Below are 26614 nucleotides of genomic sequence, written 5' to 3' on the forward strand. Positions count from 1 at the left end.
TTCACATCCATTTGTTTGTCAGGGTTATTCCAGATAGGTGTACAACTGCATAGGATAAGTGATGACTTTGTCATTTTAAGAAATTCCCACCATGCTGTCAGGGAAGAGCTGATGTTAATATTTTTAAAACATGAGTGCTGCTTGATATTAGAGCTAATAAACGGTGAATCTGAAACTATGATATTACTGCATATTTTCTGTTCTGTGTCTATCCAGGGCTCATCTAAGGGCTTATGTTTTATCCATTTAGAGATACAGTATATTGTAGTCTATTTGCTAAGAAGTAGCTTTGGAAGTTAAGTAAATCTAGTCCCCCCTCTGTCTTTGGTTTTCTGTAGTGTCTTGAAGCCGATAAGAGGGGGTTTTTCCTTCCAAAGAAATTTAGAGATGGAAGAATCTAAAGATTGGTAACAGTAGTACTATAGATTTATAGACTAATTTATAGAGTAATCTAACTTTTGAGAAAGATTCTATTAATCTAATTACTTGAGAGAGGCAAGTGTTTGAGTGCTGGAGATAAAGCCATACATCATCTGCGTAAAGACTAATCTTATGCTCTATTTTCATACCTTTTATACCTTTAAGCACATTAGTCTGTCTGATTGTAGCAGCTAGAGGCTCAACAAAGATGGCAAAAAAATTTCTATTTTTAAAGTTTTTCTTTTTCAAAGGGGCTGCATTATCTAAGGCAGTACGTGGAGAACTAGCAACACCATCACAAAATCATTGACCTGTGAAGGGAAACACTTTAATGTGATGCTAGAATCCCCTACATTTGCCACATTGTTTCATCCTAAACTGTGAATTATTTTGTAAATATAAAATGTAATATTGGCTTAAATAATTTGTATATCAATAAATAAGACATTTAATCAAGCCTAATAGAACTCCTGAAATTCCTAAAATTCCTAACTCCTAAAATTGTTGGTCAACACCAAGGAATGCACTTGAGTAATCACTGAAATCAGGTGTTTAGTATAATGTTCAGACCTGCACTTGTTGCAGGTGTGTTAGTTTACTGTCGTGAGCCGGGTACTTTAATTTATCTGGGACAGTTTGTTTTTTAAAATTATTTTTTTATAAAAAAAAAAATCTAAATCAATATTTTATTTTACTATACTATCCTTTAGTATTTGTTTAATTCATTTTTACTTTTTTTTTTTTTTTTTTTTTCAAATTACTAGTGTGAATCTGCAATTTTCTTCATTGGGAGGATATGTAAACTTTCAAGCACTCTATATATTTGTATATAAATATGTAAAAAACAAACAAAAAAAAAAAAACTGTTTATATTCTTCATCCAGAATTTAAAATCACAAGTGAAAAGAATTGTATATTTGAAATAAAAAAGAAAAGGAAGTTTACATAACATGCAATTTGAAATAATTTACCTTGGACTTTGCAAATGTACTTTGATCTACAAGCTGCATGTATAACATGAGCATAAACCACAAGAATTAGGTAGGGTACCAACTTTCTAGAGTTTTAAATCAGCTTTTCATATGGTAATTTGTTATTTGCAGATGGTGTAATTTTTCAGATGGAATTTAAGTTATCATTGCCATTTAAATGTTATAATTAACAACTATAGTTAATCAGACAGTTTCGCACTAAGTCCCACATTGATGCCCTTTGAGGCACTTCAGAAACAATTCAGCAACGCACTTCCATTCAGTTGCAGCGCAATAGTAATCTTAAATGGCATTTTCTTGGTATTCAGCTGAGAAATTTCAATTCACATAGTCAATTATTAATCTGCCTCTTTCCCTTTCTTAGTGTCCTTCAATATCAGCCAACCGTATGACTAAATCGCTCTCTGTAACCACTTCACTACAGACATACTTGCAAGTTTCTTTTTCCTTCAGTTTTAGGTCCCTAAAGTTCATGTGAAAGTTTTTAAGCAGAACTTTATTAAGGTATTGCCACAGAATCTCCATTCAAATGAGTTATAGACAACTTAATTTATTTGGTTTTTATAATATCTTTCATTTTTAGTTCATTCATAAACTTTACTGTGTCACTGAGCAAGACTGGCCACTGATGTTTGGCCTGATCCCATTTCCCAGGTTTTAAATAATAAATTTAAATGTGTCTAGAAATTCCTCTATGACTCTTCCTAGATTTAAAAGGAGGAATGCTTACTTCTCCAATATCCATCGAAATGCTAAAGTCTTGGAAGAAACTTACTGAGCTCACTGAGCTGCAGGGCAGCTGTATGATTCTGTGTGAAAGGTTATAAATTCAGTGTTAAGCTCTTTGGAGGCCTCTCACTTAATAAGGCACTATATAAGTCATTTTAATTTAACAAACTCCTATGAGTTACATCAACATTTAATCAGTTAAGTATCTTTGAGTATAATTTAATTCAGTGTGATATTTATTATATGATTTCTGAACAGAATATAATTTTTCCAGTATGCCAAATGCAATATTTGGGCCCTACCTGATGACTGCCTCATCTTCCATATGTTTGTTGTGCTGCGCTAACTTTGTGGCAAACCACAAAAAATGTTTTTGATCTTTTTTTTATCAATGCTTTTCTTTTTTCCACTATTTCATAAAGGCAAGATTAAATGAGTACACAGCTAATACTAATCCTGATTAATGCTCTTCTGGCTTAATCCCATTAGTTTTGGTGACATGTCATGTCCTGCTAGGATTTGTTTTTTAGACTTAGACAGACTATATTGTCATTTTGTACACACAGAGTGTATACAAAAACAAATTTAATTTAGTACAGCTGTCAAGACATGTTCAGTTTTTAAAGTGCAGCAGTGATGAAACGTAAGGAGCAGTGAAAAATGTAAACATACGACTGTATATTATTTACAGTTTTCTTGTTTGTTTGTTTTTTATAACCCCATTTAATCAACATTCAGCAGTCTAATGGCAGCAGGGAAGAAGCTGGTCTGGAATCTGCTGGACCTACATCGGATGCTTCAAAGTCTCTTTCCAGAGGGCAGCAGGGAGAACAGTCCATGGTGTGGATGTGAGGGGTCATTTATAATGTTACAGGCAGTGCTGGGATGAAATGACTTTAATGGAGGGAAGAGGAGCCCCGGTGATCCTCTCTGCTGTTCTCACTACAGACTGCTGTTCTCACATTTTTTAGGTATCTAATCCATTTTTTTATTTTTCTATTAAGCTGAAGTTATAGTTTGGCAGCATATTTAGACTTCTTAACAACTACATCCCTGATATACGGTGTTTCCTGGTCTTCATGAGGATATGTTTTCATGTATGTTCTTTAAAAACCTTCTTAGGCTTTCACATAAATTTTTTATTTATCCTGAGATCAAATCAGGGAAAAAGGGACTCTGATAACTAATAAGGTTACTGTTGTTGGCTTAATTGCGCTAAAATGTTTTTGTTTGTTTTAGAGTGAAGGAACAAGGATGCAGACTAATTCCCGTCTTTTCTGACTTTATTTGTAAAATAAATAGATACACCCAACCCCTTTAAAAGATATTATATAGCATATTGAAGGTGTGTGAGTATTTGCGCACAAACTGTATATAAATGTTGAATTATACGTTAAATAAATTGAATGGAGGCAGAGTTTGACAAGCATACATTATTAAATAATTATTGATTTCCTTATTATGTTATGCATATTTTATATTATTAAAACTAATAATAAATACCAGTTCTTGTGGAGCATTATGTAGTGCTGTAAAGGACTTGAAGGGACTTTCAGTAACATCTTCTGTTTCTTTGGAAAATACTGTGGACAGTTTCTGAGGAAGACCAGCAGCAGGTGTAAAAGAGAAGCAGCAGCCAATCTTTGTCTCTCCAGGAGGTAGACATGGTGATAGCAGACATATATCTTCCCTTCTTTTCACATGCTTTAGTGAAACTAGGGCTGCTGTTGGGCTCCTATGTGACAGCAAAAGAGTGAAGCATTCGGTCTGAAGTGATTACCAAAATTTACCATGTAGAATTGATCAACCCGTCCAGTCAAATAACCAAATCAACAGAGAAAAAATAATGTTTAGACCTATTAACAATAAACCTTGGGTTAGATTAGGAAAGCAAAATAAATGGAGTAAAAGGCGAACTGGAACGAAGTAATTTACTTCACAGAATCGAAAATTTATGAGAAACTTGGGCAAAAATGAAATCAAAACAGAACAACAGACTCCTCTAAAAGTGACGGGCAGAAATATTTTGCCATCCTCTTTATGCAGCTAAATGCAGGAGCAGTGTGGCATAGAAAACTGAAGAAGAAATGCACCGCTTAGCAAAAGCATGCAACAAAGTTTGTATTTCTAATGTGGGGCACCAGGAGTAATTGGGTCCTCCTAAACATGGAAATTGAAAGTTTATTATGGACACTCGCTTAATCTGACCTACATCTACCATGAAAAAGCAAAGACCCCCAATAGAACTTGTAAGGATGCAATTTTGCACGAATAAGTACATCACATTGAAAGGCAACGCATTCCCAATTGGAAAGCCATCAATTTTGATGGATTTATTCATGCAGGCTGTTGTGATCAAAAAGACTCATACTAGTTAATGAAAGATTACAAAAAAAAAAAAAGAAAGAAATACATCAGTGCTTGTGCCAGGCAGGCTGAAGGGGTGGGAGTATTTATGCATTTCATGTGTGCAGGTATAAAGATGTGCTCTGGTCATTTTGAACTCCCTAATACCAGCCTGGAGCGTTTGGAGACGCGGTCTGACTCCCCCTCTGTCTGTTTAACTCCTGTGCATTCTTGCTCCTTTGCTATGGTCCTCTATTTCCAGGGCTATAATTTAAGCACCACGGACAGCTCCAGCTTCAGCAGCGACGCGACCCTGCCCAACTCCACGACGCCCCACAGCCACGATGGGCTGAGCAGGAGCGGACACACGGCGGTGGCGGTTTGCCTCGGCTTTATTTTAGTGGCTGGGATCCTCAATAACTCTCTGACTCTTTTGGTCTTCGCAAAGTTCCGCTCTCTAAGGACCCCCATCAACCTCATCCTGCTGAACATTAGTCTAAGCGACGTTCTGGTGTGCGTCTTTGGGACGCCGTTCAGCTTCGCAGCGAGTCTGCGCGGTAGGTGGCTGATTGGAGAGTTCGGCTGTAAATGGTACGGCTTCGCCAATTCCCTTTTTGGTAAGTTATCATAACTGAGGTGTTAAAGCGTTTTCTTTTCCCATTGTGTCTCCTGTTTTTTTTTTTTTTTTGTTTGTTTGTTCGTTTTCCTATTAATTTTTAACGTCCCCTGTGAAATAAACTCAGAATTATCTTTTTTTTCCCTTTCTTTTCTTTTTTCTTTTTCTTTTTTTCCACAAAATTTGAGTGTTAAACGTTGCTCATCAAAAACTGTGTTATTCAAAAGCTGGACGTTATTTTTTATTTTGTTCCTTCCCTAAAAAGTCTAACATTTTTTACAAGTTCAACTGTTCTCTAAAGTTTACATCTGCTAAGATTGATTTTAAATGTGCTTGGGAACAACTATTTAAATGTTGCTTTAACTTTAGGGTAAGGCCTGTCTCTGACACCAAATTGTTAGCCATGTTAAGATCTGTTCCCACTGCAGGAACCCCCCTTTTTCAGGACCCAGTATAGTTTTCTGTTACAGGAACCATGGTCATTAAAATTACATTCCCACACTAGAAATCTAAAGCACAAAACATCCCTGTCAACTAGTCATATTTTTGGACTTGAACCAAAAATATGACTCTGTGCAAAGGGTTTTTTTCTTCTTGCATAGTAGTTATGTTTTAAATATTAGACCTGAAATGTATACTGAGACTTCCATCATACTCTGTACATTTATTGTGTGGTTTTCCACTGGGGTATTCAAAGCTGCTTTGTAAACTGTGCCTGTAGATGCTGATCAGCTAGTTTCTACAATTTGTAAATATCTTCCCAGACCATCTATATGGTGAAAGGGTCCCCAAATAAATAAATAAAAAACCAAGATTTCTGTATTAAATCTAGAACAGATCATTTTGCCACAGAAATTATAGTTTATAACCTGTGCATTAAAAGGTGCAGCTGTAAAAAATTTGAAATGGATTTTGTCAAACAGATTTTACATTCACTTGCACTGAAGTGAGACAAAAAGGGAAAGCACAGTGCTCTGTTCCTTTATAACCAAATGATTACACAGCACACTGTATACTTAACTGTTAAACTTAATTATAATAACTTTAAAGAAGGAAAATATTTTATATAGTTGCTTCATGTGCATGGTTAAAGCACTTTTGGGACACATTTCCCATGTTTTATATTTAAAATAAATATAAAAAAAAACAGTGAATTTTTGAAAACTTCTAAAGAAAAGAGGACAATATAAATTCTGTTTCACAAATCAAAAACTCTGAAATCACCAGTAGTGGCTGTAGAATATTGCACATTTATCGCAATCCTAGAATTGCCTTCTTTTGCTCTTTCACCAAATGTAACTAGACATGAGAACTTGCTAAACCTCTCCATGATATCTGAGGTGATGACATGAGATTCAAAGGGTGACTGCTATTAGACAGTCATCAGTTATAGTTTAATTGCTTAAAACAAGGATAATGTTTCCTTTATGCAGTTTTGACAAGTTGAATTGAAGCGTTAGTGGAGATAATTTACACAATCTATAAGTTTTTGGCCCCTTAAATGAATAGTGCTAGCCATGAATGATATAGTTTTTTGATAGTCATTTAAATTAATGTATTCTTAAAAAAAAAACAACTGTCAATGTATAACTTTGAGTTAACTTTAATTGCATAAGTGAGATAGGTAAAGGAATATCATTTGAAAATTTTGGGGAAACTGACTTTAAAATGCAGAATATGTGCTGACCAAATTTCTGGAGGTGTTTTATGCCCACAGGATTCATCAAGAAGAAGGCCAAAACAAACAGGGATTGAGACTAAAATTTCCAATTACCGTGAGTTGAAAAGAAAGAATGACAAGACCAAACAGTAATAAGAAAATGGTGACCCTTAATATCCTTCAAAGACATAATTGAAAATCATCGGACAACAATTTAACAACTTCTAATAAATCTTATTTAAAGTTTTTAAATAGTGAAAGTGATTGAGCTGATATAAACCCACTGAACATTTACAAAGTATGTTTAAGATATAAAAAATATATTTCAAAGATTAATTACCTCATTTAAATTCAATGCTCACTGGTCTGTCTATAATGTTCTTCACTTGATGAGCAACAGCGAGCATCAGATTTGCTCTTTCTTTTTAGCATCATGAACACTTTTGAAATGCTATTTGTCTGATCCATCACCCAGAGCCTGTGAACGGTGAAGCTTTAGTTAAGTCTCAGAAAACATGTAGTAGTTTTCTGGATCATACGAGCACTGAAAACTTTCTACCACATTAAGATTGTGTTTCAAAGAGGCAACATTTAGGTTAGATTATTTATGTATAGATTGTTAGGTCTACAATTATGTGTGTGTAGCATAAGAGTGATGCCTAATCATGTCTTATGTAGATATATGAAAGGTGTGTTTGATATAACTATCGCTCACATTGTAAAGGAACTGTATCCAAACATCTTAAGTTTTTTCTGCATTAAGTTTTTTTATGGTCCTCCTAAAGTCCAGCTGGAGCATTGTAACCAGACTGAGGTGCCCTTTGATTAGCCCATCCCAATCCCTTGATTCAAATCTTGTTTTTTTAAGTCTTCCCACTGTAGTTTTATTTATTTTTATTATATATATTTTATTTACGTTTTAAGGCTCTAGTGGCTTGTTTTTCTGACAGTAGGCTGACAAGAAAGGGGGTATGAGAGATTGGGAGAGACATGCGGCAAAGGACCACAGGTGAAATTCGAACCCGGGTCAGCCGCATCGAGGACTAAGGCCTCCGTACATGGGTCGTTGAAGTTTTCTTTAATCATGTTTATGATGATGGAACTGAAAGCCTTGGAAGATAAATGAATGAATATTTACTTTTACAGACACGCATTATATGACTGAAGCAGTCATATAATATAATATTTTCACTCTTTTCACCTTTTTTATTAGGTATTGTGTCCCTGGTTTCATTGTCAGTTCTCTCCTTCGAGCGCCACAATGCTGTGCTGCAATCCTCCAAGGTAGACATCTCAGACTTCAGGAAGGCCTGGCTCTTCATTGGAGGCATCTGGGTCTACTCGCTCCTCTGGACACTGCCACCCTTCCTGGGTTGGAGCAGCTATGGTCCAGAAGGTCCTGGAACCACTTGTTCCATCCAGTGGCACCTTCGCTCACCCACCAGTGTATCCTATGTGCTGTGTCTTTTCATCTTCTGTTTGCTGCTGCCCCTGATTCTCATGATCTACTCTTATGGGAGAATCCTACTAGCTTTGAGGAGGGTGAGTGCAAAGTTAGAGGAGACATCTACAGTAACACATAGTAGTTTTGGTATTATGCTTGTAACTGTAAAGCTAAGTGAAAAAATATTTGAATCCTAATACAAACACATCGGTTTAATATCAGATCATTTTCACTAATTCCTTTATTGTTGTGTTTCTTTTATTTTATTGTTTCACCTTCAATGAAAAAGAACTTAATAAACAAAAAAACAAAAACAAAAAAATGCCATCATCCTTCTAAAGTCAGTGAGGCACTCATAGAAAGTTCTGCTGGAATATAAGACTCATCATCTTTGATCTTTTATTAAAGTGAAAGCAGTACTAAATAACTTTCAGTTTTGTTCGATTTTGGCTCCCCCCAGTGGACAAAAGCTGTATTGTTCTGCCAGATGGGAGACAGCATTTCCCATGAAGACCATTGTAAAGACCGTAGCGTTTTAACATCTGCCCTAACCTCTACAACACTTAATCACTATATAGAGCAGGGACCATATAGGGAATTTTATAGTGAACACTGTTAACTAACAGTTTGGACAGATCCACCTACTTTTTAAGGTGCATTTTAGAAATTTGAGTCATCCACTAGACGTTCAGACACTCATATAAAATGGCGTATATACAGTAGTGCTTCATACATGGGTTAGTGCCTGTGTTTGGACACAGCCACAGTGTCTCAGGGAAACTTAGTCAAATAGAGTTCCGTCTTTATAACTAATGGGGAAAAGGGAAAGTGACATATACCGTAAAGCGTTCTGGACATTTGCAGTTCTTTTTTTGTTATTGTTGTTGTTATTGAAGAAGAATGCCATACAAACTTTCATAGAGGATTAAAACAAAATATAATACAGTTAAGGAGCAGTAGTACACTCTAAAGTCATTTAGGAAACAAAGAAAATTGGCCTTTTTCCAAAAACAAAAAAACAACCTGTGAATAGCGACATTCAAAAATAAGTGACGAATAGTTTAGATTTCTTGATTACAAAATATACATGGGTTAACAATTAGTCTCTATTACCTCTGAAAAAATTGGCCCTCTAAAAAATAACAGTGAGCTTTAACCATCAATAGATTGTTTTTAGAACTATGCAATGTCTTAAAGGAATGTCTTTTATAATCACGGTTGATAATGTCTCAGTCCTTCATAGGTAGTGTTGTTATTACACCTGTCATCCAACAGATTACAATATTAACCATCAACTTTGGTAGTGCAACCGTTACTCGAGAATACAAAAGTGTATTTTTCTTAATCAAATTTATCAGTGAATACGGAATAGAATTACAGTTTAATTTTTTTCAAAATGTAATTTAAAGAGACAGTTAATAATTAGCCATTTCAATTCTGTTTATATATATAGTGCCATTTCACAACACATGTCATCTCAAGGCACGTTACAATTCACCAGATCATACAGTCAAATTGATTCAAAGTTTTCTATCTAAAGAAAACAAGTTTATTTTATCGACTCTTGAAGGCAATCCCACACACTAAGCATGCTTGTAGCGACAGTGGAGAGGAAAAACCCCCTTTTAACAGGAAGAAACCTCCAGCAGAACCAGGCTCAGTGTGTCCAAACAGTGTTATTTTTGTCCAATAAATCATTTACAAATATATTTTATCCAACTAAGACTGTATGAAAATGCTTTTCATACAGTATTTACAAACAATATATACAGTATTAACAGAACAATGTACAGTTGTTCTGTTATTCCATAGGGTGAAATTATGGGATAAAAGGATATGGTTAAATATTAACTTTCAAAACTGCAGCATTTGTTTGTGGTATTTAGATAAATGTAGTGGTTTAATAACCCCCAATCACAAACCAATAAAAATTATATTCCTCCCAGTTTTTGTAAGTAAAAAATTTGGAATGTGGAACCATGTGGAATTCTTTTTTCTCACAATGGTTTTTGACCATTTATTTTAAGGTTGCTTTGGCCAATGCTTTAAAATCTAGAGCATTCATTTCTTGCATATCATGACTTTCAACTAGCTGTTATCTTTTCATATAATGTATTTTGTTTTTCCATAACAAATGGATAATTATGGAGTTAGCCTTGATATTCTGAGAAGAAATAAATATTGAGTGACAGGGATAGATAAGCTTTGAAATACCCTCAACTTTGGTTAAGAAAATAAAGGGCGTAATTAACCATCAAACTATACTCAACAAAAATATAAATGCAACACATCTGCTTTGCTCCCATTTTTTATGATATGAACACAAAGATGTACAACTTTTTCCACATACAGGATAAATATTCTTCACAAACCAGTCTAAATCTGTGATAGTGAGCACTTCACCTTTGCTGAGATAACCTATCCCACCTCACAGGTGTGCCATATCATGATGCTGATTAGATGTCATGATAAGTGCACATGTGTGCCTTAGACTGCCCACAATTAAAGGCCACTAAATAGGTCTCCATGATCTACAATGAGAATAATATAAATGTTGCAGTAAAAAGCTGCTTCTTCACCTTAAAGGAAAAGCAAACCTTCTGAGCAGAGTTTTCAGAAATACACCATTGCTGTATCTCTGAGCAGCTCAATTGTATCGCATAATCATGCACATCATATCAATACCTAAAGACTTAAGCAATCAGAACTGAATAAAATGTAAATTTTCAGTTCATTGAAAACATACATAGCTCAAACAAAAGCTGTAATTTTCAAGGGAATATTTCCCACAAAAGCTTCCATTGTTGTTATCCACCTTCGTAGCTAAAGTGTTTTTCTTCCTACTTACTTGTAATAAACGGAAACGTGTGTGTCTGAGTTTAGGTGGTGTCTGTCTGACGTTTCCTTCATCAAGGCAAAAGCACTGAAGAGGCCGCTGGTGTGTGTTTACAATCTGTAAATCAATTCATCCAGCAGGAGAAGGAAAGAGGCAAGATTTTATTTAGGGAAAGCGACCTTGCGCTCTGCAATGATTCCTTGTTAGTTTCAGGTAGCTGCCTTTATTGAGTTTAATATAAACATGTCAATCATTTCCATAATTGGTAATTAAGGGCTCTAAGTTGCTCTTTGCTACCACTACTGTTATGAATGAATCACCCAGATGGTATTTTTAGACCCAGTGAGCTACCTGTTACCATTGGATACCCAATATTATACAAGCATGTTTCTTTTTTCTAGAATCTGTCTTTGCAGGGGAGTCGGAGCGTAAAAAGGGTCCAGCAGACATCATTAGATTATCAGCACCAAAGCAAGTCAGGGGCTTTTCTTAGAGCTGTTTGCAAGGGGATGTTTTAGATTGTGCCTAAAAATATGCCTGTTGGATAATGTGCTCTTGCAGCAGAAAGAAAGAAAGAAAGAAGTTTATATAAATCTGTTTAGAAGATATTAGATTTTATTTTTATTTAGATTATCTTGTCTTCAGTTGCAGTAAAACAGCACACAGTTTAGATGGACAACACTTCTAGTTATGGTTGTTTACAACTATTAAATGTCTCCTTTTTTCTGAAGTATCAAAATTATTAACAGCTATAATAAGAAATCAACTTTAAATTCATTGGTTCAGCTTGAAAAGTTGCTATATTTTATCTTCTAATTTAAAAAAATCATCTATTAAGAACCTGTACAAATTCCTCTGCAAAGCTCAATCCTTTCAAATGAAAGTGTTTGATAGTAAGGGTCAGTGTAACAAATCTGCATGTCCTCGGCTTGATTTAACAGCTCAGTGCGGTATACCAAACCTAAAGGGGGAAAAAAAAATAAATTCCAGAAACTGCAGGAACATTCATGCAAAGATTCAACATTCAAAGCCTAGATTGTTGTGGATTAAATGTGCCAACATAGATGAGATTACAGTACTTCATAGAGTAAATAAAAGCTATAGCGCTTACACCGGCTTACAAAAATACATAACACTTTGTACTGTATCCATATTAAAGCACTTTTTAATAAAAAAAAAATGTTTAATTCATTGAAGTAATTTCTTAAAATCTACTTTCACTGCTTTCATTAATCTTGGTGTTAAATCTGTACAAGCAATGGCAGAAGCAGGTGGTGGGGGATTTCCTTTGTCTGATTCCAGGTCCCAATTCTGCCAACCGACTGCTGAATGAGAACAAAATCAATTTGAATGCATGTAACCTTTATTTAAGCAGCTAAATATTATATTCACATTACAAATTTCTTTTTTAAGACAGATAATTTCAGCTCAATTTTAAAAGGATGGCCTATTTTCCAAAATACCCTTGAAGGAGGAGGCTTAGTAAAGCTGCAATTTTTATCTATTTTTTATGTAGTATTCCCCAAATTGCGTAACAATTTCACAGTGTAATAGATCTATACTCCCTGCCATTTGGAGCATGAGCATTACAGTACTTATCTAAAAGAAATGAAAAGATACAGCTGGATGCTGCAGCCAATTAAAAGCTTAGTGTTTAGTTTTAAATAACAACTGGAAAGCAAAGGATTTTTAATTTTATATGCGCCATAGAGCTCCCTTCCATTCTGCAGGGATCCAAAGTGACAATTAAAGAATAGGATTACAGATTCATTATCTTTGTGTTATTCTTTTCATTACCACTGGATGGCACTAAATCAACAAACTATACAAACAGGAAGTTTTAAATCTGTCAAATTATGTAAAACTAATGGCAAAAAAAAGTCTTAAAGTTGAACTCTGTATCGCTTGATTAGTCTTTTTCTCTTTTTCCTGGCTCCAGGTCGGTAAGGTTAATCTACTGGCGGCTCAGCGTAGAGAGCAACACATTCTGCTCATGGTGTTGTCCATGGTGTCCTGCTACATGCTGTGCTGGATGCCCTATGGCATCACAGCGCTGATGGCCACCTTTGGTAGGACTGGGCTCATCACTCCCCTGGCCAGTGTGGTGCCCTCCATCCTTGCCAAGTTTAGCACGGTGGTCAATCCGATTATCTATGTATTCTTCAATAACCAGGTAAGAGCTCAGGGACAATCATTAAAAGGGTTTTCTCTAAATAGGAGAATCTTTAAAACAATGACAGATAACAGAAAACAGCTTTCCAAGAGAAACTTGATGACGAATAGTGCTTGAACTTTTTCACATGTCATTTTAAAAGCACAAACTTCGGTTAGTTCCATCATTTATGGTATTTTTAGGTTTTAGACTAAGGAAAGCAAATAAAAAGAGGATGGATACACTTTGCATGTGGGAAAAGGTAACAAAAAAAGTGCATGACGAAAAAAATAAAGTTCTTAAAAGATGTATTACCTATGATTTCAGTATCATTCTGTTGTGGGAATGTATTTTATACAGCTTTTCTTTAAAAAAAAATGAAAAAAAAAAACTGTTATTATCATAAACGGTTTTTAAGAGTACTACTTTGTTCTTCATTGGTTTTTATCCAAAATTATTCAGAGCCACTCAGTTGAACCTAAACCTGCATTATAGATCTCCAGGACTTTGTTCCTGCCCCCCTTGCCCTTGTTCTTTGGTATGCATAGTGCTGCTTGTTCAATAATATTTTGTTTACACATAGGATGATGTCTGAAGGCTATTGTTAGCACTATAACAATAAGGCTATGAGGGTTAAGGACTCTGAACACAAAGCCTTATCACTTTCTATATATATGTATGTATAATGAAGGAATAATAAAATGTGACCCAGGTTCTGGATTTTTCATTTTACAAAAAAAAAAAATCCCAATTGGTGAGGGGAAAACTTTGTTAGGGAAATTATAAAATATATAACATCCCTGCTTTAATTTGTCAAAAGTGTCAGAATATATTTATTAGATAATTTTGAATGTTTAAATCTGCTCCCATCATTGAATGAGCAATACCAAATAAAACTAAAACAGTTTTTTAACAAAGGAGACTTCTCAAGAAGGCTGCTAGGATATGATTAGTTCTCTTTCATTCCCCTTTTCTTCGTCTTTTAAGTCTGACAAGTGTTATCAAGACTTCTCAAGTCTTTCTTAAAGGTTTTCATAGATTTTCTGTAGATACATCAGTTGTTTTTTCGATTTTAAAGTCCAGCTCTTGATCATTCTCTGTAGAATTTCTTTTAAATCTATAAATCCTATATATATACTGAAATATTCTGAAACCCAACCATTGAGACGTTACATAAAATTAAAATTAGCTAAGTCTTGTTTTGATGCACAATTTGTCTGAATCCATGAAAAAATAATCAATAGGAACTTAGTTTCATGGAAATGAAAATGGTACTTTTATCTTTTATCCAAGAAGTTTGATAGAATAAAGGATTGTGGGACTTGAAAATCAAATATGATTTAAATTAAATCAAATTTTATCCCTTTTCCACTGTGTTGCCTTTTGACTTCACTTTGTCCTTCAGTTCTTTATTTGGCTACAGTGAACAATTTTTTGTCATGACCAGATAAAAAGATGACTGAAAATGGTGAATTTAAATATTAAGTGGTGAAGAAAAACTACAAATAGGCTGAAAATCTATTAAAACCACTGTCAACGATTAAAACAGGCTCTTGAAAGGCAAATTATGCAGTTATTTTTCCAAACTATAAATGAACAAATGACTGTAAACTTCCCTTTTTAACATGATGATGTATTTTCCCTGTTTAGGTGCTTTTAACAAGATGTTCATCAGGCTGATTTTGTATTTCCCACAGTTTTACAGGTGCTTCGTTGCCTTTGTAAAGTGCAGCGGGGAACCACACTCTGTTCAAGGAGCGGAAAAGCCAGCTCCAAGAATTCAGAAGTCAGATGCCTTTGATGGTCGGAAACAAACCTCCTCCAGCCCAACACAGCCTCAGTTCCTCTGCAGCACCAGAAAAACTACTCCCTGCAGCCACCGCAGTGACAAAAACATCCTGTTTGTCCATTACACACCATGAAACATTCATTATTACATTTTCAATTGCCTGGTTTCCATTTGTTAAAGTCTTTATTATTATTAATTCCTATATTATCCTTTAATCATTCTGTAGAAGAAGACAGCTATTTGCCAAGAAGTTTTTTAAAACTAAAGACTTCTCCAGAATTATTACAAACATTCAGGTGCAATATTGCCGCATAAGAAGCTTGCACAAGAAACCAAAGGGATCATATGTATTTGCAGCCTCTCTTCCTGTTACATTTGAGTTTCTCCGTTAAATTGTATTTGTCACACTGCAGGTGTGTGTGAACACATTAGTACAAATAAAGAAAGTGTTAACACATTATGATTCCTGATAAAAAAAAATAATAATAAAAAAAAACACTGTTGATTTTTGTCAAAGGACCAAAAGCCATTTTATAATTTTTCTGGGTTACAAACGTGTCAAGTTTATCAAATTTTAAACATTTGGTGCTTAAGCCTAATAATGGATCCATTAACATTTAGTTAGTTAATCAATTTATAATACCAGAATGAATGCAAACTCTGCAGTGTTATTTTACTGACATTGAGAATATTCTTAACCACTAGGGGGAAACTATGATACACAATAAAATGTGTCAACATAAACCATCGCTCTACTCACTTCACTAAGTTATATTCTAAGGGTAGATATGATGCTATAATTAAACACTAAGTGTTCAGACACGTGCAGAAAACTGTATTGCACTCATGCAATGAAAGTTGCACATTGCTCATGTTTACTCATGGTATCTTTTTTTTCTTTTCAATCAGGGTCAATGGATTCAATCACAGATGCAAATGCAGTAGCTTGTTTTTTTCTTTTTTTCTTTTCTAAAATAAAGATAGCATTATGTTTTTTTTATTCTTCATATGCAAAAATAATGGTTTATATTAGGATTAAGTGATATTCTCAGTTTAGCCATTGCTTATGTTTTCCTTCGTTGGCCATTTCTTTTTCAATGAACTTTAAAATGTTAGACCACATTCAAATTTATAGAAAATTATATCCACTTAAAAGAAAAATAAACATTATTGCAATAAACATGTTCTTATTTTTTTAAATGCTACATTTGCATATAAAAGAAAAAAAAAAGAGTAGGTTTCATTTTAACCAATCTAATCACATCAGTGTAAGAATCATTTTGGGTAGAAATTTACATTTAAGATGTTAGAAAGGAAAATATTCAAAATGTTTAGGTGCTTTTAAAAAACAACAACAACAAAAATAATTCTTTCAAACCTTGGAAGAAAAAAACTTAGTCAATATGGGGACAATTTTATGAACAAAACTTGTAGACCAAAAACCATCAATTCTTGTCAGTCTAAGTCACACTATAACAGCTCTACTGTTGCATGCAACATCCAATTAGCAACAGTGAAACTGTCTCACATTCAGATGGTTCACTGTAGCCTTACTGTTTCTACCACAACCAATATACTGTGGTGAAGTAGTGATTCCCATACACAGCCTGTTATGTATGGGAAGCTAAACCAGCAGCTTTGTTTCATAAATCTGAAGATTAATCACAGTGTGTGGGGTCCTCACCGGTCCTAAACAACAAGAACGGAGGATCTGCAGTGTTTCCTAACCATGGAGTTTCAGATGGCTAAGTCCATCAATAAGGAGTTTTGATATATAAAAAAATTTAAGAATGATTTGCTGGACATCTTGGGGGAAAAAAAGACACAAAATCCAGTTGATTATAAAATTATCTATGACTTCTACATCCTGTTTAGGGTTGCAGTATCGTCTGACCGGATTCCAGCAGTCAGTGGGTAGGGGGTGCCATTTACCTTTGATTATTTATCAAAAGATTTTGATAATATATTATAGAATGCGTTTTTTCTTCACTTCTAACCAAAAAAAACAACAACAAAAAAGATTTACAGAATAACTTCAAACTGAAAAAAACCCTGCCTGTATATAAATGTAGTTGTACAAAATTCTAAATGGCATGAAAATGTGCACCGATGCACACCAGTGTGCAACATATTGCAGAAACCAACGTTGCAGATTTTTCTACTCCTTTCAAATATAGTTAGATGATTAATGTGAAAATTGCTGCTGTGGTGATCATAAAAGCTCACTGGTATAAAACAAAAACCTAAATAACATATCTTTTTGAAGACCTGTTTTAAAATTGACCCATTGAGGAAGCTCTCTGCTGAGCAACATTTTACAATAACCTATAAATAGTTTTTTTTTTTTTTTGAGTGCTGGTTTTCCTGAGTAATACAAACTAACTCTGCAATACATGGAAGTGACATGCAGGAAACAAGACTGCATATGATGTATTTCACACAACACACTCTTAACCAAAGGTCATATCTCTCACACTTCTGAAGGGCTCAAAGCTTCCAGGAAGTACATGCAGTAAAACTCATCTGCTTCAGGGAGCATCTGCTCAGAAGCGCATGGGATGTCAGGGGCGACAGGCCTCTCTGGGTTTTGCCGTTCCCCTCCATCATGATCAACACCTACCAGACCAGCGTGGCGCTGCCTCAGGCGCCTCCACCAGTGCCTCCTCGCCTTGGCAGATCTCAGCCGGTCCTCATCCCAGCTCCTCTTCCTTCACCAGGCCAAAGCAAAAGTCTTCTGCGCTTTTTGGTTTGTGTGGTGGTGCTGCAATTGTTCCTATCTGTTGTAGGATTTTTTTATCTTTACTACAATGAAAGACAAATTTCACAAGTAAGTAGCACATTTGTTCTTGTTTTTTTTATTTAATACAGAAAAAAATTACTTTTATATTAGTCTTTAGCTGAGCACCATGTTTAAATCTCCTTTTTTAAATAACAATCAGAAGCCAATAACATATGAGGCAGGTACTGATACGGATTCAAGCGTTTGCTCTCATGTACAATTTTGTGTTAAATGCACAGGAAATCCTCCTCTAAATATGACACAAACATCACACCTCATGCATTTGTTTTCTTCCCCCCTTCTTCAGCGTTCTGTAAAAGTAGATCTAATACAGCATGGGGGAAATTGTTTTTGTCTGTTGCTCTTTTGATATATATCTTTTTTTCTTGTTCTTTCAGGCAACCTACTCCTCGCCACAAGGAAGAGGTACATTGATTTTACTGATTAGAGCTGTATTTGTTTCTCTAGAGAGAAAAGACAGATAAAGAAACTTGACATGCATTTGTTTTTTTTTCCCTTTTCCAGTTGGTGCTCCCCCCATTGGAAAACAAGAAACAACCTACAGAGCCCTAGCATCCATGGTAGTGAAGAATTCATCCACTCTATATGGGGATCGATGTAAGAAAATTCACATTTCTTATTAAACTTCCATTCTAAGAGTATATTTCAACGTTTGCTTGAATCTTTTAACTTTTTCTTTCTAGCTGGTTATATCGAGTGGGACATGCAGCACTCAGTTTTTAAGAACATCAACTACTTCCACAACAGCTGGCTGACTATCCTTGAGCCTGGCATCTACTTTGTCTACTCCAAGGTGACATTCTCCAAGGGAAGCTCCATCACCCCGCTGGTCAGCTTGGTCAAGCTGAGGAAGAGCGAGGAGGAAGAGGAGAAATCAGTGATGATCGCCTACTGCAGCCTCAACAACGATATGAAATCTGGGTCCAACCCTCATATGTGCACAGCCACACAGCAGGACATGATTGAGCTGGAAAGAGGAAACCAGCTCAGCATCTGGGTGGAGGACCGCTCACTTGTGGACTATGATATCTCTGCAATAAGCTTTGGGATGTATAAGGTGTAGGACCCACAATGCACCAGGACTCCAAAAGAGGGATCTGCGACTATGGATGGGATATAGATACTAAGAATACTCAAAGGAGTGGATCAACGTACCTGTTTTGTGACATAGACACATTTACAAACTATAATTTATTAAATATATTGTGTCCTTATTTTTGTCAATGATTACTTTTTATTTATTTATGTAAGATGAATTATATTTAAAATATTTTTGTATACAATCTAAAATAATCTGTTTGGCTTTTGTTTTTTTGTCCATTTCAAGAATCAACATCCTTGCGGTTTAAATTTAGGATTGCAGTTACAGCGGGCTCTGGTAGAATATTTCTTCAGAAGAAAACTGAGCATTTGAGAGTGAAAAAAACCAACAGTTTTTAATGACACAAAGCAGATAAACTGCTTCCTCTTGCTCAGAATGAACCACTGTGGTTTTGATTTTCTAGGGCAGCCAACAAAAACCAAAAATGCCCTAAAGATGGAAAGCATCTCTAGAAATCTAATGAGGCCATCTTTGTTTGTCATTGGGTAATATTTTCCCATTAATCGGCAACTTCATTTAGGTTTACCAATTTATTCTTTGACTTTCTAAAACAGAGAAGAACCACGTGGGAAAAACATAAAAAAACAGCCTGGTAGTTTTTCCTGCTGAAGGGTTTGCTGGATGGCAGCAGTTCATGGAGATGATGTGAAAAGCTTCTGAGACTATTCAGACATCTGTTCAAGGAGCAGCTCTGAAGCAGATCCAGGAAACTTTAGAGACCCTTGTCTTGTCTGTGATACCGCATCATTGCCCTTAAATGTTTTAATTCCTCCTTTGGTTTCTTCATATATCCCCAGTGCTACATTTTGGTTGACATTACTTTTAGAGCAGCAAGACACGGCGTTGGAAGGAACTTGAGCTTATAGCATTTTTCTTTAGATTGCAAAGTTATGTCAGTGGTGAATCAATCATGTTTCCTACAGATCTGCAAAAATGGACAGAGCAAGCAAAGGGACTGTATTCACTGCAATTACAGGAATTTGGGCAAGCATATCCCAGCAGGATAATTCCACGCTGCAGAGATTCTTTAAAACGCTTGAGATTAATAAAACATTTATTCCATGTGTTAAAAAACAATTATAAACATTTATATAGAGAGTCATTACGATCATGTATGAATGACCAGGCTCAGAATGTCTTATTTCACTGTAAAACCGAACTAGAAATATGTCAGCATTTCTTAAATTAAGTGTATATACCCTTAATTTGAGTAGGTAAATAAGATGATCTGCCAATGGAATGAGTATTTTTACTCTTAAAATAAGATAGATAAAATGCACTTGAAATAAGACAAAGCAATTGTTTTTACCTTATTTAAATGCAAATTTTCTTGTTCCATTGGAAAAGTGTCTCACTTATCTCCTAAACTGAAGAAAAAATCAGTTATTCATATTTCAATAGTTTTTTCAGTGTTATTATTCTTTATTTTGTAAAGGTGTATCAAAGTGTGTTTCATAATAAAATCAGGATAAGAAATAGCCTTTTAACTCATACCAGTTTTTTTAAGAGGCTTTAGGTGTTTAAAATTAGTTTCACTTTGTTTCGTCATGTTAAATGATGACTAATCTCCTGCTAATTAAAGCATTTCCTCCAAGTAGGAAGCCAAGGTAGGGAGTAAAACAAGGTTTAAAATTAAAAGCAGTACTGAAACACTCTAAACTGTGGGTCAAAGTTGGCACGTAAAACGTGCTTTTTAAATGGATTACCACGGCTCGGAAAGTGTGAATCTCCATAGAGGCGTGCAGGTGCAGAGGAAACCCACTCTTACAGTATCTGTTGCATCTCTAGTCACTCCTTCCATCGTGTAAAGGTTTTCTTGATAGGAAGGCTGAACAACCTACAAATTCCTGCCTTGCACATATGATGAATGTCGCGCGGAAAAGCCAGCCTGCCTACCATTTATGGATTTCCATTACTTATTCATGGTTTAAACTGACTTTCAATCCAAACTCCACTTGTTATATTAAACTTTTATTAAAAGAACAATCAAACCAAACATACAGTACAGAATGTTGAGAAAATAAAAGGATAAAATACTTGCAACAATCTTTGCATAGAACAAGCTTTAAAAAAAAAAAAAAAAAAAAAAAAATCAGTGGTGTGGAAATACACCTTTAAGTGCTTACAGAAGCTATTGAGAAATTTGAATTACAGTGTGTGGTGCTTAATGGAAACAGTCGGCTTTTTTTAATAACTGTTTTTATTTAGAGAGGGGTGGGGGTGCATCACTGCAACGTCACCGATGAAAGTGTCCCACAGTTAAAGATCTAGCTGGTGAGCTCAGATGTTCTTCAGCTTCAAATTTACACCTCTGCAGACCAGAGAGCGTCAAACTGACAAACGCTACAAAGTGCTGCAAAGTTTCTGTAAAGAGGTGTATGCAACAACAAAAAAGAAAACTAAAACAACAAAAAAAGAACAAAAACCACCGCCTCCCACGCAGCAGCAGACAAATTCAACAGTTTTGATTATTTGCATGAGAACAAATATTAACCTCAGCTTTTTCTTTTTTTTTTTTTTTTTTTTAGCCAAGACAATCAATTAAATAAAGCTAAATAAAATACCAAACAGTAATGGCGGCCTGGAGCGTTATTTTGGGGGTGGGGTAGTAAATGAATTCAGTCCTCAGTGTTGCGGGTTGTTTTGAATCTGAACGATCACTGCTGGTTTTAATGCAGACGTCTCTCGGTAAAGCAGTCACTTTTTGCATTATAGTTACATTCACTCAGTTCTGTGCAGCACAGCGACACCACAGAACGGTGTAGCCAGTTCACACGCTCGTCCCCCCATGAGGAAATGTACCGCGGCCCGTCCTCAGAAAGAGGCCACGACCTTAAATAGAAAGATAAGCGCTGTTTTTTTTTTGTTTTTTTTTTTTTTAAACCCAATATACACAACATTATAACTCTAAGCTTGACACTTTGAATATATTTCATGTATTTAGTCCCAGTCGGTCTTCAACTCTTTTGGTTTTCAGACCCATTCGGGAGGCACTTGGAAATGTTAACAATATTCCATACAAACATCTGTTTACTTCCTCTGTTCCCAGACAGAAATCTTTTAAATTCTCAATGCAAACATAACTACTTATTTGCTATTTCCTCTTTAGCAACACAAACACGTCAGGGTTTTCTTTGTAAAAAATAAGGCTTCCATCATATTTTAAATTATTGGGTTAGCAATAAATATAGAGTATATTTAAAAACCTCAAACAAAGAAAGGTTATGTATTTAATGTTAAAACGATTCTTCTTTATGCTTTAATGAGGGGTTACCTCTTTGTCAATTGTAATAATAACAGATAGTACAGTTGAGTCTTTCCTATTTTATTATGCAGATGCAATGCTTTGGATTATATATATATATATATGTCTGAATATATAGCGATTATCGCATTTCTGATGCAGAATTCATAATGTAGAAAAACTGTACATCCATGCACTTTTTAAATAAACAGTATATAGCTGCGTTTGGAGGCTTAAATGAGTCTGGCTTTTATTAAAATCTTTGTATAAATCCCATAGACATAAACTACGTGAATCTTTGCAATGTTAAAAATCCTGTATTTTCATGAAAAACTTGTCGATACTTCTTAACAAGGAAGCCCTATGGTGATAAAATATAACAGTGACAAAGTCATGATTAGAGGAGAACGTTGTCAGTCCTTTTTTTAAGAAGCTCAGGGAAGAAAATGGGGCGACTCGATGGCTTTTAACTCCTTTTCTATTTCAAAGACAGCAAAAGATTTCCTTTTTTTTTCTCTCTTCTTCCGAAATCGCTCCATGAGCTGGATGGATCCTGCAGTCCATATGCTGAAGATTGCTTGAAACACGGAGGATTAGCCGAGCTGTGCAGGAGCAACAAGGCTGATACAGCTGGATCAGGAAGACGGATCGGATTCCATCACATTGTCAAACGGTGCACCAGGATGGAGGCGAAAGAAACTCGAAGTATCGTCTGTAACGTCTGACTTACTTTGACTGAAATGTGAAGACGGAAGACAGGCATACAAAAATAAACACGCAAAAAGTCTACTCCTGTGAACAAGGAGCTGTGGTGTGAGGACGGTTGGCTGTTTCAATGGTTGCTGTCCTCCCAGCCACAGTCGTTCTTCTGCTTACTCAGCTTTCTCACTAACTTTTCCAGCTCTTTACGAGACTTCTGCTCCTCCTCCAGAAACTGCTTCATCCACTTATTCTCCTGTAAAACATGAAGGATCAGAAGAACGGGGTCACTAATGGTTTTCTACTGCTTAGAGAAATTGCAATTATTCCATTCATCAATTACAGTGTCCTATAGATACCCTCTATGACGCGTTTCCATTTTTAAACTTTATAATAAAATCATGAAGTCATGTCAATGAGCTTTATATGACAGATCAACACAAAGTGCTGCTGCACAAGTGTGCAGTTGAAGGAAGATGATACATGTTTAAGATTTTATTGGAAATCAAAAAGTGTGGCATGTATTTTTCAACCAACTAAATCCAATCTAACTGTCATGACAGATCAGAAAGAATCAACCTAAGGCACGGCAGTGGAGTAGGGTCCGACGACCCCAAAGGGAAAAGGGCCCCGTCTTTGCCTTTTGGGGTTGTCGGGTCTGCCTGCACTGCATTTAAGAGCACATCTGAGGAGACAACTGGACATTGAAATATTAAAGAATAGTCTAAGCAGCACAGATCAGACAGGAATGTGTTAGACCAACATCCTGTTGTCTTCACAGTGGGGGGTTTCCACAGAGCTGTTTCATGATCAATTTAGAGATCAAAGTCAGATCTGACTCTAACCACCAGCTGTTTGGACTGTCAAAACATTAGCTCCTCTACCAAGAAGCTGGTGGTAAAAGCTGATCTTAAGTCAAAATGATGGAGAGACGATCTCACTATGTTTCCTATTTCCTTCTTTTGAAATATCAACAAGTAGGAACGATGGGATACTAAAAACATTTTACAAGAAGAGGCATTTCAACTGATGAAAACAGGCGACTTGGAAAGGAACCCATTGGCTTTGGAAAAAAAGATTCCTATGATGATGGAATCAATGAAGAACTTCAATCTAAGCCTCGCCGTTACGTACTTCTCACGTCTAACTCAACTTTCTGAGCAATGGGTCACATGTTATCCAATGGATTCTGCTGAGAATTTACATCAGTAAGCATCTAACCTGTCAACTAATAGCTTAGTCAGAATGGGGCAATGCTAACTGCAGGATAAAAATTGACAAAAAAAGTTATGATACTGAATCCTTAAACAGTTAATCATTAAGTAATTACACATTAAAGGCGGTAGTTTTGTCGTTTAAAGGAGATTTTAATTTATATATCTACATTTTTTGCAATATGTAATTTACTTCAGACGCACTTCAACTGTTAAAGGTATAGTGGAGGATTTTTGCAAATTCTTGAAAAGACCCGCCCTTTCCACTTTAAAAAAAAAAATGCTCACGCACAACTATATACCTGCTCCCGAGGGGAAACACCTATTAAAAATCCATTTCTCATTGAGGAGGTGAGGAGACACAATGATAAGACTCTAGCTCGGATGGATTGATAGTGCACAAAATGGTAGAATTGTCTTTAGGACAAAAATAAAGACACTGAAGTTGATTATCTTCATTTGCCCACCAGAACGGGGGGGGAAAAAAAGAGTTTCTAAACAAGTGGAATTCAACATTGCTCATCTCACCCATATTTATATATCAAAGGTTTCCCTACTGGTACATAAAAAAAAAAAAATCATGACATGCTTGTATGTGTGTGAGCTGCAGTGGAAATTTGGACATGTTTGCAGGGTAAATAAGGATCTATGGCAACTGTATAACTAGAAACAATGCAAATGACAAGATAAATAAACGCATCTTCCCTTGAAAGTTACAATATAGAGGTAGATAACTTTTACTAGCAGTGATGTGAGATGGATTTTTCCAAATCGTATGCCAAACTTGTTGAGTAGAAACTCGACAAATTTGGCATACGATTTGGAAACTGTCGAGTAGAAACTTCGCAACCGAGGCATCACCTGCGACTTCAGTGTACGCCATCCCGTGAAAGAATCTCCCAAAAACACTCTGGTCTTTTTTTATCTCTTGTGAGGCCTTTCTCTTCTTCTAATACACTTCGTAGACACATTTATCATATGACCCTCGGCCATTTTTAAAGACCCGTGGTGATAAAGTTGAGCTTCAATGACTGGCTGAAACCGTAGCTCACCACACAAACGCCTGAAAGTGCGCATTCACAAAAAAGATAGCTAACTGGGGACGACCACGTAGGACGGCCTTACATAAACATATTACCAGGATGATTGATATTTAGCAGGACCACTTATTGAGATTATCCACCCAAAAAAAAAAAGTACATCCTCCACTATACCTTTAAATAGGTTAAGAAATGTTTGCAACCACTGCTTAATTGCTGATTCAGGTTGTTAAACCAATGCTTCCAGCTTACCTTTTTCAACTCATGAACCTCATCCTTTAAAGCATAAACTGCATCAACCAGGCTCCTGCAAGTTCAAATATGAAAAGATTGATATCGCATAACAAAATGCAAGCAGTAATTTATAGAGTTCTGCAGTCTGCTTCTTTTATTGTAAGAAAATGCTAAAATAGGATAGGCTTTCATTGATGAAAGCAACGACATACTTTTCCTCTGTCACCGTCTGTCCGTTGCTTTTAATTTCTTCCACAATGATCTTCTCTTCTTCAGGAAGTAGGACCTGGGGGATACACTCTTTCCGCACAGCTGCACACGTATACACGGAAAAACAGGTGAGCTTTTGCTTAATATAAAACATTTTAATTTATCTCTGTGTAATCCACACACCTGTGGTGGTCTGATGAAGGCTGGCTCCTGTGCAATAAGCCTCAATCACCCGAAGTATCTGAGCGTCCTCCTCCAGGGCAGCTGTGCCTATCAAGGAGCCTATGGGTTTTAATTCAAAGAATGGCACTATACCTTTTGTTTTGTTTGGAATATAATAAGATTTTGATAAGCAAGGTGCATTTCCCTCATCTACAGTATGAACAAACTATAAATGCTACCTTAGCATGTATAAATTGTGTTTGTGCTGTTTAGACAATCAAACATCATGATCAACATGTTTTCAACCAACGGAAAGATGCATAAAAATTTAAATTGATTTAAAAATGTTATTACATATATTAAGGCTGTGCAGTTTTCCCCAAATATTAAAATATTTTTGTGAGAAAGGTAAATGTGATGTCACCAAAAATCATCTGCCCAAGCAATTTGAAAAAAATTTTTATTTTTTTTTTATTGAGATTGTCCAGCCAAAAATCTATATCAAACATAAAATCGTAGCATGGTGGTTTTTATTCGGGCCGCAACTAACGATTATTTTGCAAATCGATTAATCTGTCGATTATTTTTTTGATTATCCTAATAATAGTAGGATAGCCAAAAGTTCTTAAAGAAGACATTTTACAAATATTAAACCAAAATAAACCAAAACTTAAACTTTTCCACTTGAGGAGTTCTGAATAGAGCAGATTGACAGACGAAAGAGATTTTGATCTTAATGCTAAATGTTTACGTATTTTTATTTATTTTTTTACAATTTTCACATAATTGGTGAGTTGCTCCGTCAGCTAAAGACACGTTTTAGAGTCTCTACTCTCCATTTAACGACCAAATTGAATACTAAATTAGTTGACGATTATTTCAACAATTGATTAATCACAATTAATCCAATTAATTGTTTCAGGAC

General features: G+C 35.5%; 3 protein-coding genes across 10 annotated transcripts in view; 2 read left to right on the forward strand and 1 right to left on the reverse strand.

Annotated features, from left to right (window-relative positions):
* Positions 1–4731: 4731 nt before the first annotated feature.
* On the forward strand, positions 4732–15139 carry LOC107089265 (pinopsin-like). 2 transcript variants are annotated; one of them, XM_015381948.1, is made up of 4 exons: positions 4732–5104; positions 7977–8305; positions 12983–13216; positions 14893–15139. In XM_015381948.1, the coding sequence occupies exons 1-4, from the start codon at positions 4732–4734 to the stop codon at positions 15115–15117; spliced, it is 1161 nt and encodes a 386-aa protein (XP_015237434.1). In that variant the 3' UTR covers positions 15118–15139. The 2 variants fall into 2 exon arrangements, with proteins under 2 accessions (XP_015237434.1, XP_015237435.1); XM_015381949.1 differs by having other exon boundaries at positions 8004–8305.
* A 2304-nt stretch (positions 15140–17443) lies between these two features.
* On the forward strand, positions 17444–19667 carry LOC107089263 (tumor necrosis factor ligand superfamily member 6-like). Its single transcript, XM_015381947.1, has 4 exons — positions 17444–17811; positions 18162–18189; positions 18289–18381; positions 18468–19667. The coding sequence occupies exons 1-4, from the start codon at positions 17590–17592 to the stop codon at positions 18845–18847; spliced, it is 723 nt and encodes a 240-aa protein (XP_015237433.1). The 5' UTR covers positions 17444–17589; the 3' UTR covers positions 18848–19667.
* Positions 19668–20888: 1221 nt separating this feature from the next.
* The window catches only part of arhgef6 (Rac/Cdc42 guanine nucleotide exchange factor 6), a 50723-nt gene continuing 44997 nt past the window's right edge, over positions 20889–26614 (reverse strand). For 2 of the 7 annotated variants that reach the window (XM_015381968.1, XM_015381965.1), the window contains 4 exons: positions 25711–25809; positions 25530–25629; positions 25336–25390; positions 20893–23085 (listed from right to left, as the gene is read on the reverse strand). In XM_015381968.1, the coding sequence (XP_015237454.1) occupies positions 22963–23085; positions 25336–25390; positions 25530–25629; positions 25711–25809 (377 nt within the window). In that variant the 3' untranslated portion in view covers positions 20893–22962. Of the gene's footprint in view, positions 23086–25335; positions 25391–25529; positions 25630–25710; positions 25810–26614 lie in introns of all 7 variants that reach the window. The other 5 variants (XM_015381971.1, XM_015381966.1, XM_015381964.1 and 2 more) reach the window with 5 other exon arrangements.

The sequence above is a fragment of the Cyprinodon variegatus genome, unplaced genomic scaffold, assembly GCF_000732505.1.
Source record: "Cyprinodon variegatus isolate N-32 unplaced genomic scaffold, C_variegatus-1.0 Scaffold245, whole genome shotgun sequence".
NCBI classification, from domain to species: Eukaryota; Metazoa; Chordata; class Actinopteri; order Cyprinodontiformes; family Cyprinodontidae; genus Cyprinodon; species Cyprinodon variegatus.